At 56.1% G+C, this 17007-nt stretch overlaps 2 protein-coding genes and 1 non-coding gene across 15 annotated transcripts in view; 1 reads left to right on the top strand and 2 right to left on the bottom strand.

The window, feature by feature from the left end:
- The window catches only part of Ppp6r3 (protein phosphatase 6 regulatory subunit 3), a 115433-nt gene extending 110679 nt beyond the window's left edge, over positions 1 to 4754 (bottom strand). For all 13 annotated transcript variants that reach the window (XM_070009454.1, XM_070009456.1, XM_070009457.1 and 10 more), the window contains exon 1: positions 4668 to 4754. The gene's annotated coding sequence lies outside the window, so the exon portion shown is untranslated. The remainder of the gene's footprint in view (positions 1 to 4667) is intronic.
- A 502-nt stretch (positions 4755 to 5256) lies between these two features.
- Trnaa-agc (transfer RNA alanine (anticodon AGC)) lies at positions 5257 to 5329 on the top strand. Its single transcript has one exon. It is a non-coding gene; the product is annotated as a tRNA-Ala (tRNA).
- A 4121-nt stretch (positions 5330 to 9450) lies between these two features.
- Positions 9451 to 17007, bottom strand: part of Lrp5 (LDL receptor related protein 5) — a 93935-nt gene continuing 86378 nt past the window's right edge. The window contains 5 exon segments of the mRNA XM_070009740.1: positions 9451 to 9783; positions 9785 to 9917; positions 10804 to 10901; positions 15155 to 15294; positions 15891 to 16127. Coding sequence (XP_069865841.1) covers positions 9655 to 9783; positions 9785 to 9917; positions 10804 to 10901; positions 15155 to 15294; positions 15891 to 16127 — 737 coding nt within the window. The 3' untranslated portion in view covers positions 9451 to 9654.

Below are 17007 nucleotides of genomic sequence, written 5' to 3'. Positions count from 1 at the left end.
GGAAAAAAAAAATAAGTTTTTCATTTTTTGAGCCACAGCTCCACTTCTGGCCTTTTTGTTGGGTAGTTAACCAGAGCATCTCATGGACTTTACTACCCTGGATGCCTTTGAACTGTGATCCTTAGATATCAGTCTCCTGAGTATCCAGAATTACAGGCCTGAGCCACCTGCAAAAGGCTCTTTTAATTTTATTTTAAAACTCACTTTTTTTTTTTGTCGGTCGTGGGGCCTAAACTCCGGGCCTGGGCCCCGTCCCTCAGCTCTTCAGCTGTAGACTAGCGCTCTACCACTTGAGCCTCAGCCCCACTTCCAGCTTTTTCTGCTTATGTGGTGCTGAGGAATCGAACCCAGGACCTCATGCATGCAAGGCAAGCATTCTACCACTGAGCCACTTTCCCAGCCCCTAAAACTAAGAAAGGATGCATGCACACCATCTCTTCACACTACTGAAATAACCTTCAGGGCAAGATGTAGGTACTTCAAAGCCCAAACTCATTGATTCCCCCAAAGAACCCAGCAACTCACAAACAGTCCCTTAAATCTGAGGTCTAAAGCAGTAGTTCCAAAGCCCAGCTGTCAAAAAGTTTGGGAAGCTTTTAAAATTAAAGATTCTAAGCCTAATGCCAATGGCTCACGCCTGTAATCCTAACTACTCAGGAGGGTGAGATCTGAGGATTGCGGTTCAAAGCCAGCCTGGGCAAGGAAAGTCCATGAGACTCATCTCCAATTAACCACCAGAAAACCAGAAGTGGTGCTGTGGCTCAAGTGGTAGAGAGCTCACCTTGAGCTGACAAGCTCAAGGACAGAGCCCAGGCCCAGAGATCAAGCCCCACAACTGACAAAAAATAAATAATAAATATCTCAATACCACCATGAATTTGTAAAGGTGGAGCCCAGAATCCAGTCTTAAAACGATTCTAATGCTGGCTCATCTAGGATCTTCCAGAAGGTTTCTCATCCTCAACACCAGTGATCCCTGGGGCTGGGTATCTTAGCTGGGGAGTGGCTGTATAGTGAACTAGAGATGATTAGCCCTGGTCTTGGACTCTACCCTCTAGAAGCATACCACAGGTGTGACAGGCAAAAATGTCCCCTGGGGAAGTTACCCCCAGTTAAGAAACCCTGACCAAAAGTAAGTAAAAAGCTAATTATTATTCTCATTTATCCCTTTGTTTTACAGTGCTGGGGATGGAACATCGGGCTTTGTACTTTACTGCTGAGCTATATCCCCAACCCCCAAATCAATCATTTCAGAATAGAAACCCTTAAAGGTACAAAAAGACAAATGGAAACACTAATCACCCTGATCAGCACATTGTGCAATATTGAAATACTATGACCCATAGTGTAATACATATAGTTGTGTGTTAATTAAAAAAGAAAAATTTACCTAAAGTCTTAAGAAAGAACAAAGGCTAGGCATGGTAGCTCATGCCTGTAATCCCAGCAACTGGGAAGATGAGACAGAGAATCATCATCGAAAGCCCACCCAGGCAAAGTGCAAGACTCTATCTGAAAAATAACTTCAAGAAAAAGGGCTAGAAGCCTGGCTCCAATGGTAGTAAATACAAAGAGCTGAGTTCAAACCTTACAACACACCCCAGCCCCCAAAAGAGGAAAGACAAAAATATGAAAGCTGACTAAAGCCAAAAAGCTAGTTATATTTTTCACTACATTTAAAGAAAAAGTAGCTAACATGACTTGGCCTCCACTGGACTGACTCAACAGCTTAGATCTTGAGGATCCAATGAGACTTGTGCTTTTTATGAGATAAACTCATGCTGACTTTTAGCTGAGCTCTGAGAAATCTTAATTATCAATACTATAACTCTTCTGAGGTAAAATGTAACATCTTAAACCAACATATATTCACAAAATTGTAGAATCCTCAAATATTTAAAATGCAGAAAACAAACACCTGACAAAGATGGTTTTAAGGAAGAGAAGTTTACTTATAACAAACACATAATTTTCTGGACCAAACTGATGCAAAAATGTATCTTGAAGAAGCTAAGTAAACCTCACCCTATCAAGTCTAATTTCTTAACTATCCTCTTGCTGTCCAGCTGATTCCCAAACTCTCAATTAGTCACCTGAAACTAGCAAGCTGGTTTTTATGAATGATGTTTTGTGAGGGGAAGAGTGTGGTTTGCTGTTATTTTACAGAGGATAAGAGTCTTCTAAACTCGGGGCTGGGAAGTTGGCTCAGTGGTAGAGCGCTTGCCTTGCATGCCTGAGGCCCTGGGTTCGATTCCTCAGCACCACATAAGCAAAAAGAAAAAAGCCGGAAGTGGCGCTGTGGCTCAAGTGGTAGAGCGCTAGCCTTGAGCTGAAGAGCTGAGGGACAGCACCCAGGCCCAGAGTTCAGGCCCCACGACCGGACCAAAAAAAAAAGAGTCTTCTAAACTCAAAACAGTCTTCTTCCTGTCTTCAGGTAAGTTAGACCAGCAAGATGTTCCCCTGAAGACTAGTCTACTAAATTCACCAGTGTAACCAAGTAAGCCAAGACCCAAGTAACTAGCCAAGAGAAAGGCACTGGTTTCCAGTATCATGGAGGACACACAGAGCAGGTCACTGAGAGGTTATTCTAACTGGCCCAGTGCATTGCCTATGGTTAAATCTTCCAGACTCCCTGAGCAGTCCCCCAGAGGTGCAGAATAGCTGCTAACGCCCTCATCCAGACAACAGCCATCCCCAAACTACTGAGCATTCCTTATCCAAAATGCTTGGCACCATAAGTTATTATCCAGATTCTGGAGTATTTACAGACTCTGCCAATCAAGCACCCCTACTTCAAAATGGTCCAAAATCTGAAACTCTGAGCCATAACTTACTGATTTTTTATTTTCGGATTAGGGATATTCAACTTGTATCTTAGCTGAAGACTATATCAATATAGGAGCCTTGTGCTTATCCATAATGAAGGAGAATATTAAGAACCCTGAAGTTCCTGATGTGGGGGTCTGTCACACCCCACAGAATTCTACCCACTCTGCAGGAGAGGAGCAGTCCTGCCTAAGTTCTGGAGGGAGGGCTGTTCTGTGTTTAAGCATTGCTTTAAACAAAACACTTTCAAGTGCCACCACTTTAATTCCAGTAAAGCAGTAACTTAATGGATTTTCAAGAATCCCTCCCATGGAAAAAAAAAATTAAATAACTGAAATACAGAGCTTTCCTAATTGTATCTAAACACTTGAAATACAAACTTCAATTAGTAATACTAATTGCTAATCCCTGAGCTGATTACATGTGCCAGGCATGTTGTCTGGCTACTTTCCTTACACCACCTCATTTACATTCACTGCTCACTCACTCACTGTTACTTGTATAACTTGGCCATTTGTGGGAACAAGCTCTTGAAACAGACACTATTACTATCAACATTCCCATATTATTAAGGAAGCACAGGTTGAGTAACTTGCCCAAGGTCGAGAAGCTAGAAAACGAGCAGGCAGAGATCTGATACCAGACAGTCTAGAAGAAGGCTCAATGGACCACCACTATCTGGGCATCTTCGCGCTTGCTGCCTAAGGGGCATTTCAGTGGCTGGAAATCTGAGTCCCTTTCTTTCTTGCAGCTGATCAGCGGCTTGACCTTGAGGACAAAACACCACAGTAAACTTCACTTAACCAAGTGAAACAATATCAACCTACACAAGTGCTCCTGGGATGAGAGATAAACCCCCACCGCGCGGGCCCCTCCACAAGTGCAGAACATAAACAAAGCCCCAGAGTCGCCAACGGGAAGGAGCCCTGGAAAACGACGCTTAAGTCAGAGGGTAGAGCCGCCAGGGCAGAGAAACACATCGGAAGACTCACTCGGTCCACCTACAACTCAAAGTCCAAGTTCTGGCCAAAGCGAGGGAGACCTCAGAACCGAACCACCCCCGGGCTTCCAGAAGAGGGAGGAACTTGACCGGCCCCCGCCCCAGGGGAAAGGACCACACTTCCCCGCCCCCGGGCTCCCGGAGACCCCGGGGTCCACGGCCGCCCGCGGCGAAGCTGCCGAGCGACTCCGGACCTGGTTTTTGTGCGTTTCCACGAGCCTGCGGCGCCCTAACAGAACCCCACAGAACTTGCTCCGGGGAGGACCAAGTCCCTCGCTGTCTTCTCGAGTCTTGAGGCCACTTTCTGCCTCCGCGGGACGCGCGTCCGGGGTCCCCCCAGGAGGAATGTGGGGCGTCCTCCGGGCGGCCGCGGACCTCCGCGGCGAGCGGCGGCGCCGTGGGGGAAGCGGAACCGACGTGCGCCCGGCCTGGCCGGGAGCCGGACTCGGTTCGGGGCGCGCCTCGCCCGCCCGCCCGCCCGCTCAGCCGCCCGCCAGGCCTCCGTCCCGCCGGCAGCCCGGCCGCCCGCCGCGCCCGCCACCGCAGCGCGGAGCTGGCGGCCCCGGCGACCCGCCCCCGGCGCCCGGCCCGCCCGGCCCGGCTGACAGGAGCGGGCGGCCGCGGCCCGCGGGGACTCGGCGCCGCCGCGCCTCCCCGGCCGCCCAGCGAGCGAATTCCGGGGGGGAGGGGAGAGGGGCTGGGACGCTCCCTCCCGCGCCGCCCAGGCCCGGCCGGAGCCCCGCCGCCCCGCCGCCCGCCCGCGAGGGCCCGCGCAGCCCGCGCCGCGGCCCGCTCCGCCGCCCCCACCCCGCCCCACCACCCGGAGGTGCCCACGACCCACCGCTAGTTGCGCTCAGGCGGGAAACGCGCTCACCGACACCATCAGCGAAGCGCCCAAAATGGCGGACGTATCAAGCAGGCCTTGAGTCTCCCCCCGCCCTCCCTCTGGACGCCTCTTAGCCAATCACAGGCGTGTCCCCGCCCCCCAGCGAATGCTTATTGGCCTCTTTTCCCCGCCCCCCGCAACCTATTGGATCTCCCAGCGACTCCTTTGCCTCCACTCCAATAGGCTCTCAGGCCTTGTCAGTCAAGTGCGAGGAGGGCATTCTTTTCCCAGGGACTTGACTGATCCGGAACCTTTAGGACCCGGAGTCTGAGAAACAAACCAGAAACTGGGAGAAGGCTAGCTGGGTCTTCCTACGCCATAGCAACAACAGAGTCCCTGCTTGATGGACGCTTGGGACCACCAATTAGAGTGGCGAATGCATTTTAAAACTAAGCTGAGCCAAACCAATCACTGCCCGGGACCTCGGGCCGCCAGGAAACCAATGGGGGCGCTGCGAAGGCGGCGGGCGGCGAGGCGCCGGCGGCGGGGGAAGCGGCGGTGACGTGAGCCACATTACGCGACGGGGCGGAAGCGCTCTCGAGCTGGGGAATTAGCTCAAGTGGTAGAGCGCTCGCTTAGCATGTGAGAGGTAGCGGGATCGATGCCCGCATTCTCCACGGGTGAATTTTACACTCGTTCGCCCGCTCGCGGAATTGGGGTCAGGCCGAGGGGGTTCTGCGGAGTTGCCCCCGGGGTGTCGCCCCCGACCTGCCGGAAAGGTCCCGGCGGAAGTGTCCTTTTTTTGTTCTTTTGGAAGCTTCTTCCAAAATGCCGAACGCCCTCCCCCCCCCACCCCCGCCACACGGGGAGACCCCGGAGCTCGGGACCCCCGACGGCCCCGGGACGCTCGGAGCAGAGGGGTCACCTGCCCCGAGAGCCCGGGGGCAGGCCTGACGTCCCGCGCGGATCGTCCCCCCCCCCCGACAGCAGGTGACCAAGGTCACAGGCCGGGAAGGGGCGGGCCGTGCTGGGAGGGGACCTTCACCCCACAGACCCGGAGGACACGGGCCCCGGGGTGGACGCAGGCGAGGGGGCGACCCCGCAGCCCAGTGGCCACTTCCCAGGGCCCAGCTCGAGGTCCGCGGCGGGTCCAGGCTCCTGGGGAAGGGGTCTAGGTGCTGGGCGGAACCTGCCGAGTGTGGCACCTTCCCGAGTTCAGCATTCACACTCTGAACCCCGCCCTCTGACCTCTGCCAGGGGCCCAGCTGGCCGGAGCCTCGCCACTGGCAGGGAGAGCTCTCCGTCCCCCATGACGGTGGCCAGAAACGGTTCATCCAAGCCCATTTTGCAGATGAGGTCACCGAGGCCCAGAGAGCACTGGAATGCTAAGTACTAGCCTTGGGTCTTCTGACTTCTCTGTGTGGGTGGCCCGTCCTCGGGCGGGCTTGAACTCAGAGCCTAGATGCTGTCCCTGAGCTTTTCCACTGGCACTCTGCCACCTGAGCCGCAGCTTCATGTCTGGCTTTTTTCCAGGTCTTCTCAGCGAAGTTCAGCCACCGTCTGGTGCCTGGGGACCCGGGGCAGTAGTTGAGGGCAGATGGCCCAAATTGATCCTGCTGCTCAGAAGCCAGAGGCTTTGCCTGAGGCCACCCAGCTACTGGGAGAAGGGGGAGACATTAGGAAGAGGACAGAAAGGCTGGGGACTGGGGGGGGTGGAGAGAGATGGGGCAGGAACTGGATGACAGAGGGAGGAATCGCAGCAGATAGGGAGAAGAGCCCGAGGCAGGTCCAAGAGGACTCAGAAGTCAAGCCTCGGGCTAAGTCCTGCCCACCCAGGAGGTCCCAGCCTCCTGCAGATCCTGCATCCTTCTCTTCGTTCATCCTCAAAGGACTGCTTGCTGTCATGTTTCAGGCTCTCCCACTCCTGCCTCAGGTGGGCCCCAGACATGTGTGCTGTAATTACATACAAGGACATAACACCTCGCCCAGAAAGAGTAGACCCCATGGGTGGCCAATTATGGTGAACTCCTAAAGTCAAGGTAGAAGTCAGGGAGATCTTCCTGGAGGAGGAGATGTCTAAACTCAACCCATGGGCCAAGTGAAGTCAGCCAATCCAGAAGCAAGGAATGACTGACACAGATGCACCTCTGGTTCTGGAACCTTCTAGATTTAATGGGTTACTACCTTCTCCCTTTCCACCTAGTCTTTTCGTAGTTGTTTTTCAATCTGCCTACACTTTTTTTTTTAATCATACACATGTATTTAATTTTTCAAGTGTAGGCAGAAGAGAGAAGAGTTCAATGAAAGTCCGTATGCCCAGCACCACATAGACACTTCTTAAACTAGCTAATTCTATCAAGTAAAGACTTTTGTTTCCATAAAGGGACATTTTGGCTGGGAAGGTGGCTCGGTAGTGGAATGCTTGCCTAGCATACATGAAGCCCTGGGTTCGATTCCTCAATACCACATACAAGAAAAGGCCAGAAGGGGTGCTGTGGCTCAAGTGGTAGAGCACTAACCTTGAGCAAAAGCAGCTTAGGGACAGTGCCCAGGCCCTGAATTCAAGCCCCAGGACTGACAAAAAATTAAAGAATTCAAATAATAATAATAAGGACATTTTTAATACATACATCCATTCAGTAGGAAAGATGAGCCTTGAATGAAGATGTGTGTGTGTGTGTGTGTGTGTGTGTGTCCGTCCCAGGGTTTGAGGACCTGAGCACTGTCCCTGAGCTTGTGCTCAAGGCTAGCCCTCTACTACTTGAACCTCAGCTCCACTTCTAGCTTTTGGGTGGTGAATTGGATAGTGACTCTCTTGTCTTTCCTGCTGCAGTCCTCAGATCTCAGCCTCCTGAGTAGCTAGAATGACAGGTGTGAGCCACCACCAACCAGCTCTTGAATGGAGCCTTTAAATTGAAGACTTCCCTTTTGTGCTGATGGCAGAACTCATTTGGGGACTGGAGCATGCCCACCCACAGAGGACAAGCTCCAGAAGGGCTTGGGCTGGTGTCCACGCTGCGGTGGGATTCTGGGGGACCTGAGGGGTCCACCCACCTAATATGGAAATTCAACCCCTCTTCTAACCTACCTTCCTTCCTTCCTTCCCTTCTTTCTTTGATTGGTCGTGGGGCTTGAACTCTGGGCCTGAACGCTGTCCCTCAGCTCTTCAGCTCAAGGTGAGCGCTCTAGCACTTGAGCCACAGCATTACTTCAAAAGTACAGCCATAAATGACCGACCTGGATCTCCCAGAATGCAAATAGCTTAAGTCCGGGGCTGCAGCCCAGCACTGGTGGCTCACGTCATAATCCAAGCTACTTAGGAGATAGATCCCAGAATCAAGGTTTGAAGCCAGCCAGGGAAGAAAAATCCATGGGACTCTTTATTTCTACTTAACCAACAAAAATATGGAACTGGAGGTGTGGCTCAAGTGGTAAAGTGCCAGTCTTTTTTTGGGGGGAGGGGAGGTTGGTCATGGGGCCTGAACTCTGGGCCTGGGCGCTATCCCTCAGCTCTTCAGCTCAAGGCGAGTGCTCTACCACTTGGGCCACAGCACCACTTCTGGCTTTTTCTGCTTATGTGGTGCTGAGGAATCAAACCCAGGGACTCATGCATGCAAGGCAAGCACTCTACCACTAAGTTACCTTCCCAGCCACAAGTGTCAGCCTTTTAACAAAAAAAGTCAAGTGAGAGAGTGAGGTCCTAAGTTCAAGCCCCAGTACCAGCACAAAACCAAAAGCGCTGGGTCCGATGGCTCACACATGTCATCCTAGCCACTCAAGAGGCTGAGATCTGAGTATGGAGATTCAAAGCCAGCCTGGGCAGGAAAGTCTGAGAGACTCTTATCTCCAATGAACCAGCAAAAAGCTGGAGGTAGAGGTGTGGCTTAAGTGGTAAAACACCAGCCTTGAGTGGAAAAACTAAGGATCAGTGTACAGGCCCTATGGGTGTGTAGGTGCGCACGCGCGCGCGCACACACACACACACACACACACAGAGGACAGGACAGGACAGGGCATGCAGTACCTACTGAAGGCTGATACCGGCTTTACCACACAGGTGGTTTATGAGCAGGAAAGGGTGCAGAGGGGAAAGCTGGCCTCCAGAGGGTGCCCTAGCCTGGCTCTGTCAGGGCAGCCCCGGAGTGTGTAGGGGTGGGAGGGGGAAGGGGGGTGGGAGGGGGGAGGGGGGTGGGAGGGGGAGGGGTGGGGGTGGGAGGAGGAGGGGGGTGGGAGGGGGGAGGGGGGTGGGGGTAGGAGGGGGGGGCAGGGGGCAGGGCCCGGGAGGCGCTGGTGACTCAACCCTTCCCAGCCCTTCCCAGCCCATGCAGACCCAGCAGCCTGGCCAAACAAACTCAGGGTGCTCCCAGGGACCCCGAGATGCAGGCGAGGCGCGTGCCTCAGTGAGCACCTCACAGTGTGTCCCAGGCACAGCAGCTGATGGGCAGATCACCAGGCCCAGCCGGCCTGGCAGAGGTGCGGGTGCCCAGCTCAGGAGGTCCACAGAGATGACCCTCACCGTGGCAGCGGCCAGCAGGCTCGGGGCCACCCCAGCGCCTCCGAACGGGTCTGGCAGGAGCAAGTGGAAAAAACCAACCAACCAACCAAAAGGTGTCTCCCCCATGCTAGGGGACTGAGGGCGGCCACGGCAGAGGGCGACTCGAGACCGTGCCTGTGGGCGATGTGGCCCCTGGGGACCTGGCAGAGGGACACAGGGGGGACACGCACACGGTGGCCGCCCAGGGGTCGGGTTTTGTTCGCAACGTGAATGCACACAGGGCACAAAAGAATGGCAGTTAGGTTTTTAAAAAAAGAGAGGTTTATAAATATTTTTCTCCACTGTACAAAGCTCTCCCCGCCGCCCACCCCAACACTGCTCACATGGCTCGTGTGTGTGTTTTTAAATCCCAATTATATTTATTTTTTAATCATAAAATATATTTTTTCTTTGTTCATATTTAAAAATATTTACAGGGGCGCAGCGAGGCCGGTGGGCCAGCCGAGGTCAGGATGAGTCTGTGCAGGGGGACGGCGGGGGTGGGAAGAGGTGACAGTAGCTCCGCTCCGTGGCGGGGGAGGGCGGGCAGCTCTCCTCGGCCGACAGGTACTGGCTGTGCGGCGTGGGGGGGGGGGGGGTAGGGGTCTGAGTCTGAGTTCAAGTCCAGGTAGTACTTGCTGGCCTTCCAGCGGCTGGCACTGTAATCGCTGTCACACACGTCCGTGCTGCAGGGGGTGGTAGGGGGTGCCATGCCTCGAATGACGTAGGGCCTGCAGGGGTGGAGAAAGCGCTTCGAGGAAGCCCGGGCATGCACTGTGGCCCCGGAAGTTGCTTGTTTCCTTAGCAAGCTCTAGAGACATCTCACCTTCTCTTGGCCCCATTACCCCCACCTCAGCAGTGGGGGGTGGGGCTTGTACCACCCCCAACCAGCAGGTCCTGGCAAGGGCTGAGCCCCAGGCAATGGCTGCCTTCACAGTATACAGACCTTGCCTGGGTGAGCTCAGGCAGCAGCGTTCCTAGCCCAGTGCTTCCATTTCTCACTGATACCCAGGAGGGAGTGGGACGGCCCCATTCCTTAGGAGATACTGCAGGGAGGCTACTAGAGCAGTCAGTGCACGCCGGAAGGAAGCGGCCGGCCACTGCTGGCCACCAGCTTACTCCTGTGGCTGCGGGAGGCTGCACAGGCCCACCTTGAATTAAAGCTATCTAACCCAGTGCAGCCCGAGTCCAGGGTGGTGACTGCATCCCAACAGGGAGGGTCCCACGCGGGCACAGCGGCACGGCCTGCACAGCGGCCACACCTGCCTCCTGGGCCTGGCACTGCAGGTGGAAGGGAAGCCAGATGTCCTACCAAGTGGGACCCCAGAACCAAGGCACCAAGTGCGAGAGGACACTGGGCCTGGCATGGATAAGATGATTCTGGAGGGTTTGCTGTGACAGCCAAAGGTGGGCAGGAGAGGCTGGAGGTGATGCCACAGCGGTAGGAAGCCACTGCAGGTCCCTGAGCAAGAGGTGATCCCATAGAGGGCGGGGGGAGGGGGGAGGGGGGGAGAGAAAGGGGCAGGCAAAGCCTGAAGCTGCAGTTCACAGAAAGCACACTAGATGGCAGCCAGCACCACCCCAGAAGTTCCTGATGGTGGGGGGGGGGTGTCTTACCTGTATGGTCTGGTGGTGGCAGGAATGTTTGAAGAGTAGAACGTGTCCATGTTGTACAGGGAGGGGTCTGTGGCCGGGGATGGTGGCGGGTTCAGGATCTGAAGGCAGAAAGCAGGGGTCACTCCAGTGCCTCCACCTGTCTGCCTACCCGGAGATTTAAATACAGGACAGGGGGCTCTGTCCTGTATGCATATTTCCAGGCCGCTCCAGAGCCAGGAGGCTAGGGGAGCGAGGTGAGGCAGCGGCATCTACCCGGAGGTCAAGGGGTTGGGCGCGTGGGAAGCAGAGGTGCCCCGCTCAGGAGCCTTGCCTCTCCCTTCATGAGGCCCTGGACTCCTGCACCAGCCCCCCAACCCTGGTCCTGGCCCCCCACGATGCCCCACAGTGTTCCATGCCCTCAGCAACTGCCTGCTGGTTATGCTTTCACTCCAGTGCCTTTCCTTCCATTGCCCACAACCTGGCTCTGGACCCACACCTCCATTCTAACCTCACTTTAGAACCATGTCCCCGTCAGGATCTCACTCTGGAATCATCCCCACCATGACCTTGCCCTCGAACCTCGGTCCTCCTCAGGATCACAGTGGAACCACATCCTTGTTTTTTGTGTTTGGTTTTTGTTGGTTGTGGGGTTTGAACTCTGGGCCTGGGCGCTGTCCCTCAGCTCTTCAGCTCAAGGCTAGTGTTCTACCAGTTGAGCCACAGCGCCACTTCTGGTTTTCTGGTGGTTTACTGGAGATTAAGAGTCTCACAGACTTTCCTGCCCAGGCTGGCTTTGAACCACGATCCTCAGATCTAAGCCTCCTGAGTAACTAAGGTTACAGGCGTGAGCCACCAGTGGCTAGAACCACATCCTTGTTGCAACCTTGACATCATGGTCCCACTCTAAAATGCCCCCAACCAGATCTCACTCTAGAACCACGTCCCCAGCACACATCGCTCTAGAACCGCATCTTCCTGAGGATCTTGCTCTCGAACCATGTCCTTATCATGATCACACTCTAGAACCACATCCCTGGCCTGTGCCCTGACCCATACACAGGACACTGAAGGGAGGCTACAGCCCTCCTGCTAGGGAAAGGGCCCCTTTGATGGCTATTTCTCCTGGGCTATAGGAGGAGGATAAATCTGCGGCGGGCCGTGTACTCTAAGGCTGGGGGCACGCCACCCTGACAGCTCCCCAGCTGTGCCGGGCCTGAAAACTGCCATGCCCAGCACCCCCACCCACTATGAGGCTTCCCGGTAAGCAGGGCTCACGTGGGTCCCCTACAGCCATCCTATAAAGACACAGCCAGAGGGAGTGGTCAAAGAGAGCAGCCTTCCATGCCTAAGAGACCCTTGGAAGGTTCTATTTGATCATCTCACCTCCCCGGGCCTCTGCTTCCCCATCTCTACATGCGACCAAGACCCAGTTTCCAAGCTGCTCAGCCATTCCCGTCAGTTCTCTTCCTTTACAAGTGGTACCTCCCTGCCCCTTGGTCTGGGGAAGGCCCCTGTAACCCTAAAAGCCAGCATGGAGATTCATGGGAGTCAACCCCTAACATGGCGGGCGTGACACTGGAGGGATGGGAGCTAAAAGGAGCCCCTGCCGCCGCACACACCCAGGCCGTGGTACAGCCTATCAACCTGATGGACCTGCCTCTCTTTTCATTTATTTTTTATTTATTTTTTGGTTGGTCGTGGGGCCTGAACTCTGGGCCTGGGCGCTGTCCCTCAGCTCTTCAGCTCAAGGCTAGCACTCTACCACTTGAGCCACAGCGCCACTTCTGGCTTTTTCTGTTTATGTGGTACTGAGGAATCGAACCTAGGGCCTCATGCGTGCGAGGCAAGCGCTCTACCACGGAGCCACCTTCCCCGCCCCCAGACCTGTCTCTCTTTTTGTCCCCCTCCCAAGGCAGCCTCCGAGGTCTGCCAACCCCTTCTGGGGCTGGGCATAGGTGCCACAACTCCAGGAGGTGTTGTTGAGATGGCTTTCCTAACACCATGACAGCATTCTGGCACGCTCCGCCAGTGCAGCCAGTGCAGCACAGCACTGACTCCTTGGCTGCCTGGGAGCCCCGCCTACGCCCTCTGCAAACAGGCCGGGGTGCGGGCTGCAGGCTGCGGGGTGCGGGGTGTGGCAGCCCTTGCTTGCTCCGCTCCGCTCCAGCCGCCGCTCTTCCTGCCTCACTGCTTCCAGTGTCTGCGTTCCCGGGTCCCGGGTGTCCCATTCCTCTTAGGAGGGTAACACAAGGAATTTTCTCTCCTTAAATGACCTCGTGGTTTCTATCTCCTGACTGGACCCCTGACTATTAAGTCAGCTGAATCTCCAGTAAAGAAAATGGGGTTCCTGCCTCATTCATTATATCCAATTTCATGGAAGAAAAACCCAAACCTTCAATATGAAACCCCAAGTCAAGGGGAAATAGGACAGAATGGGGCGAGAAACTGTGCTTCATGTTCAGAGGGAAGGCTTTTTTGAGGACACCCCAAAAGTTATTAGTTGGCATAAAAGAAAAGATGGATGGAAGTGGCACTGTAGCTCAAGTGGTAGAGCGCTCGCCTTGAGTTGAAGAGCTGAGGGACAGCGACCAGGCCCAGAGTTCAAGCCCCACGACCGACAAAAAAAAAAAAAAACACTATATAAAGAAAAGATGGAGCCGGGCGTGGTGGCTCTCACCTGTCAGCCTAGCTATTCAGGAGGCAGAGAAAAGGAAGCTCAGGTTTACAAGACTCCAACCTTCCCGCGAAAGAGTGTGACTCAGAAGAACCTGGGACGGTTCAGAGCAAAGGGCAGCAGCAAAGCGAAACTTTGGAGACTCTCTCTCCCCCTCCCTCTCTCCCTCTCTTTCTCTTCTCCCTCTCCTTCTCCTTCTCTCCCTCTCCCTCTCTTTCTCTCTCCCTCTCCCTCTCCCTCTCCCACCTCTCTCTCCCTCTCCCTCTCTCTCGTGATGGTCCTGGGGCCTGAACTCAGGTCCCTGAGCTCCCTTGAGTTTCTCAGTGGGAGGATGAAAACGCTGCGAGTCCTCTGTAGAGACTCTGTCTGTAGAGGGTTCTATCTGTGGCTGGAGGAGCCAGGCCCCAGTCAAGGGGATGAGAGGTGGGAGTGGGGGGAGGGTCGATGCCACTAGCTGGTTATGTGGGGACCGAGAGGAAAGGGATAGTCTGAACTCTAGCTGAACTCTGTGTTTCCCGTGCCCCTAAAAATAGCTTCTAGAAATTTCAGTTCCTGTCCTGCTACCCAGAGATAAAAACCTCCAAGTCCCCTCCACCCAAGCCTGCCACGGAGGTCAGGGGTGATAAGGAGACTGGATAAGAGATGTGCAGAGCAACCTGACAGGGTGGGGCTGGCTGGAGGGACCCAGGGCGAGCTCAAGGGCTGTGGTCAAGAGTCTAAGCTGCAGGAAGGATGGGGTTCGAGCACCCCGAGCTGTGCCATCAGCCAGCCAGTGCGCAGTTCCCGGGCAGCACTGTGTCTGGGTGGTTTTGTGGTCAACCGCAGCCCAGAAATGCTAGCGTTCGTCTGGACGCTTTCAGGAGATAGAGCACATTCACGGGCTCGCTGCAGGACACTGTCCTCGCTGCTCTGGCTCCGTGCTGCTGGTTAACCTCTCACGGCGCCTGGGGTGGAGAGCTAACCCGTACTGTGAGTCTGTGCACAGGAAGAGCCAGCGCGTCCCTGTGTTTGGTGCCTGTGTGGTTCAGGCATCCTGGGGACCTGGGACCTGTGCAGAAGATGGATCCCCCGGGGGAGGGGCAGTGGGGTTGCTCTACCCGGATTCACGTAGTACAGCAAGGACACCCGGGGGCTGGGCTCTTTCACACTGAGAGACGGGGTTCCCCCAGCCAGCCTTGGGGGTTCCCTCAGGGGACCCAGGAGCGTCCCTCACTCGCTAATCCTTTTACTGTAGCGTGTGGCGGGGTGACCCTTGAAGGCTCACGTCACAGATTGTGGCCACAAAGATTGTGGTGTGGCTTGTCTGTCCTATGGGATACAGATTCCTCTTCAGCAAACCTGCACGGCCAGGGTGGGGATTCAGAGTGGTCCTGGGGGGCAGGGAGGGGAGCTTGCCAGGAGGGCAGCGGTGAGGAGGCGGGGCTGCAGAGCAGCCCACCGTGAGGAACAAGAGACCACCCTGACCACAAGACGTCCCCAGAGGTGAGGCTGGGTGAACACGTCCACGTGCATTCCTGGCCAGCTACCGTGTAGGACTGCCCTTTATCTACACAGAAGGGAATGCGCTGATGAGCCACCCAGAAGTGTGTGTGAGGAGGGAAACTATCCTCTTTCCATGAGCTGAGGGGACACTGAGCAGAGACACCCAAGCAACCCGACCCGCTCACCCACCCTCCTGGGCCTTACAGCCCGGCTCACCGGTGGGTACAGCGTGGCCTTCGTGCTGGACGAGCTGCTGGACGAGGCCCCGGTCACGTGGTTCCGGTCGTAGAGGGACATTCCCCCCCGGCCCCCCACCAGGCTCACGGAGCTCATCATGGACTTGCTGCAGGAAATGCCTAGGGGGGGGCGGGGATGGGAAGGACAGATGGGTGCGCACGTCAGCCTGGGTGTCAGACACCAGTCCCCCTCCTGCTGACCACAGCCAATAGGGGCTTCGGACACACAGCACCTCCCCCGAGGATTCGACCCAGTGCAGGGCCTCAGAGCACGCCAGGCTCCGGCAGGGGCCCGGTCTCTGTGAAGTCCTGGCACAGTGACGCAGGCTGGCACTGCCATGGGCTTCCAGGAGGCCCTGAGAAACTCTGGAAGCACTGGGTCACACTGGCTTCCAGACCTCAGGGCCCCAGCGGACCCTCAGCCAGAGGCAGGCCCAGGGAGGAAAACAGGACAGGAGAGATGAGCCGAGGGTCGGGCAGCCCTGGGGAAAGCGAATACCCACAGGGCACAGCACCAGCTGACCCCATCTTGGGGTGGACGGACAGGATATAAAGCCCAACGACAATGTGAAACTTTGTGGGGGCCCCCGGCCCCGGCTCCTGACAGCCTGCACCCCTGTATAAGGGATGCATCAGCTGGCAGGGGCGCCCCAGTGCTTGGCTCTGATGACTAGCCCCGCCGCCGCTGCAGGCCCTCCGAAGTCGTGGCCTCTCACCTGTGAAGGGGCCGTGCTGGGAGCCTCCCGGAGCTATGAAGTTGAGGGGCACGTGGGGGGTTCCGCTGACGTACTCGTGCGGGAAGGGCCCATTGGCGCCAGCATAGCGCTGGCACACCACCCGCTGGCACACAAAATAGACCCCTCCCAGGACAAAGATGGAGAGCAGGATGCCGATGACCGGCCCAATGGCGCTGCTGTGGGCTGGGATGTCGTCGGACGAGGGCTTGGTGATTTCTGAGGACAGGAAGAAGGGACAGCCAACGTTGACCTCCAAAGGAATGGCCTTCCTGTGGGGCAACGCTGTGTGCCCGGGGAGGGGGGGGCGGGGGCGGGGAGGAGACAGGAGGGGCCCGGGATGGCACCAGCCTCAGGACTGGCTGGCTGGCCTATCTTCCTTCCCTACAGCCAGTCCAGGTGCCCCAGGCCCTTGCAGGTGTCTGGAGGCCAGTCTCCTGGGCTGGCCACACGTGGTATACTGAGCTCTGGCTAGAAGGCCCGGAGCTGGGGATGAGATGCTGCCTACCAGGCTGTTCCGGCACCAAGGTCCCCAGGGTGCGGAGGACGTGCCCAGGCTCCAGACTCAGCTGGCAAAAGCACTTCACATCCCGGAGCAATGATCCCAAGGGGACCAAATGCAGCCCTCCCAGAGGCCCAACCAGAAGGAATGTGAGGACAACTGCCAGCCGGGTCGTGCCCTGACAATGGGGCCCGCTGGCCGACAGTGGACCCAAGCAGAGCCTCTGCCAGACAGGGAGCCTGCCGGGCACAGGGGCGGGACACGCCGGCAGCCCCTAACTCTACCTGGCCCCATGCCCCAGATGGCATGAAGGTGTCAAAGGGCTCAGCGAGTCCCTTGGGGCTTCCTCCCCACACCGGGCTGTCCCTCTCCAAGCTCTCGGCCGGGTCCCTGTTCAGCCCATGCACGGGCCAGGATCCCATACAGAGCCACACACGACCACTTCCTGCCTGAACTCGGCTCCTTCAGGACCAGTCCCCTGACTGCCCTGGCCATCTGCCCACTAGTCCCGGACCCTTTAACACACAGGCCTGGTCACTCAGGGTCACCAGCGCAGAGGAGTGTGTGTATGTGCGCACATGGGCACGGATCTCCCTC

This window comes from Dipodomys merriami, unplaced genomic scaffold, assembly GCF_024711535.1.
Source record: "Dipodomys merriami isolate MVZ:Mamm:240054 unplaced genomic scaffold, mDipMer1.0.p SCAF_78, whole genome shotgun sequence".
In the NCBI taxonomy this organism is placed as follows: Eukaryota; Metazoa; Chordata; class Mammalia; order Rodentia; family Heteromyidae; genus Dipodomys; species Dipodomys merriami.
The sequence above is the reverse complement of the archived record's forward strand: the minus strand, read 5'-3'. Positions and strand labels throughout refer to the sequence as shown.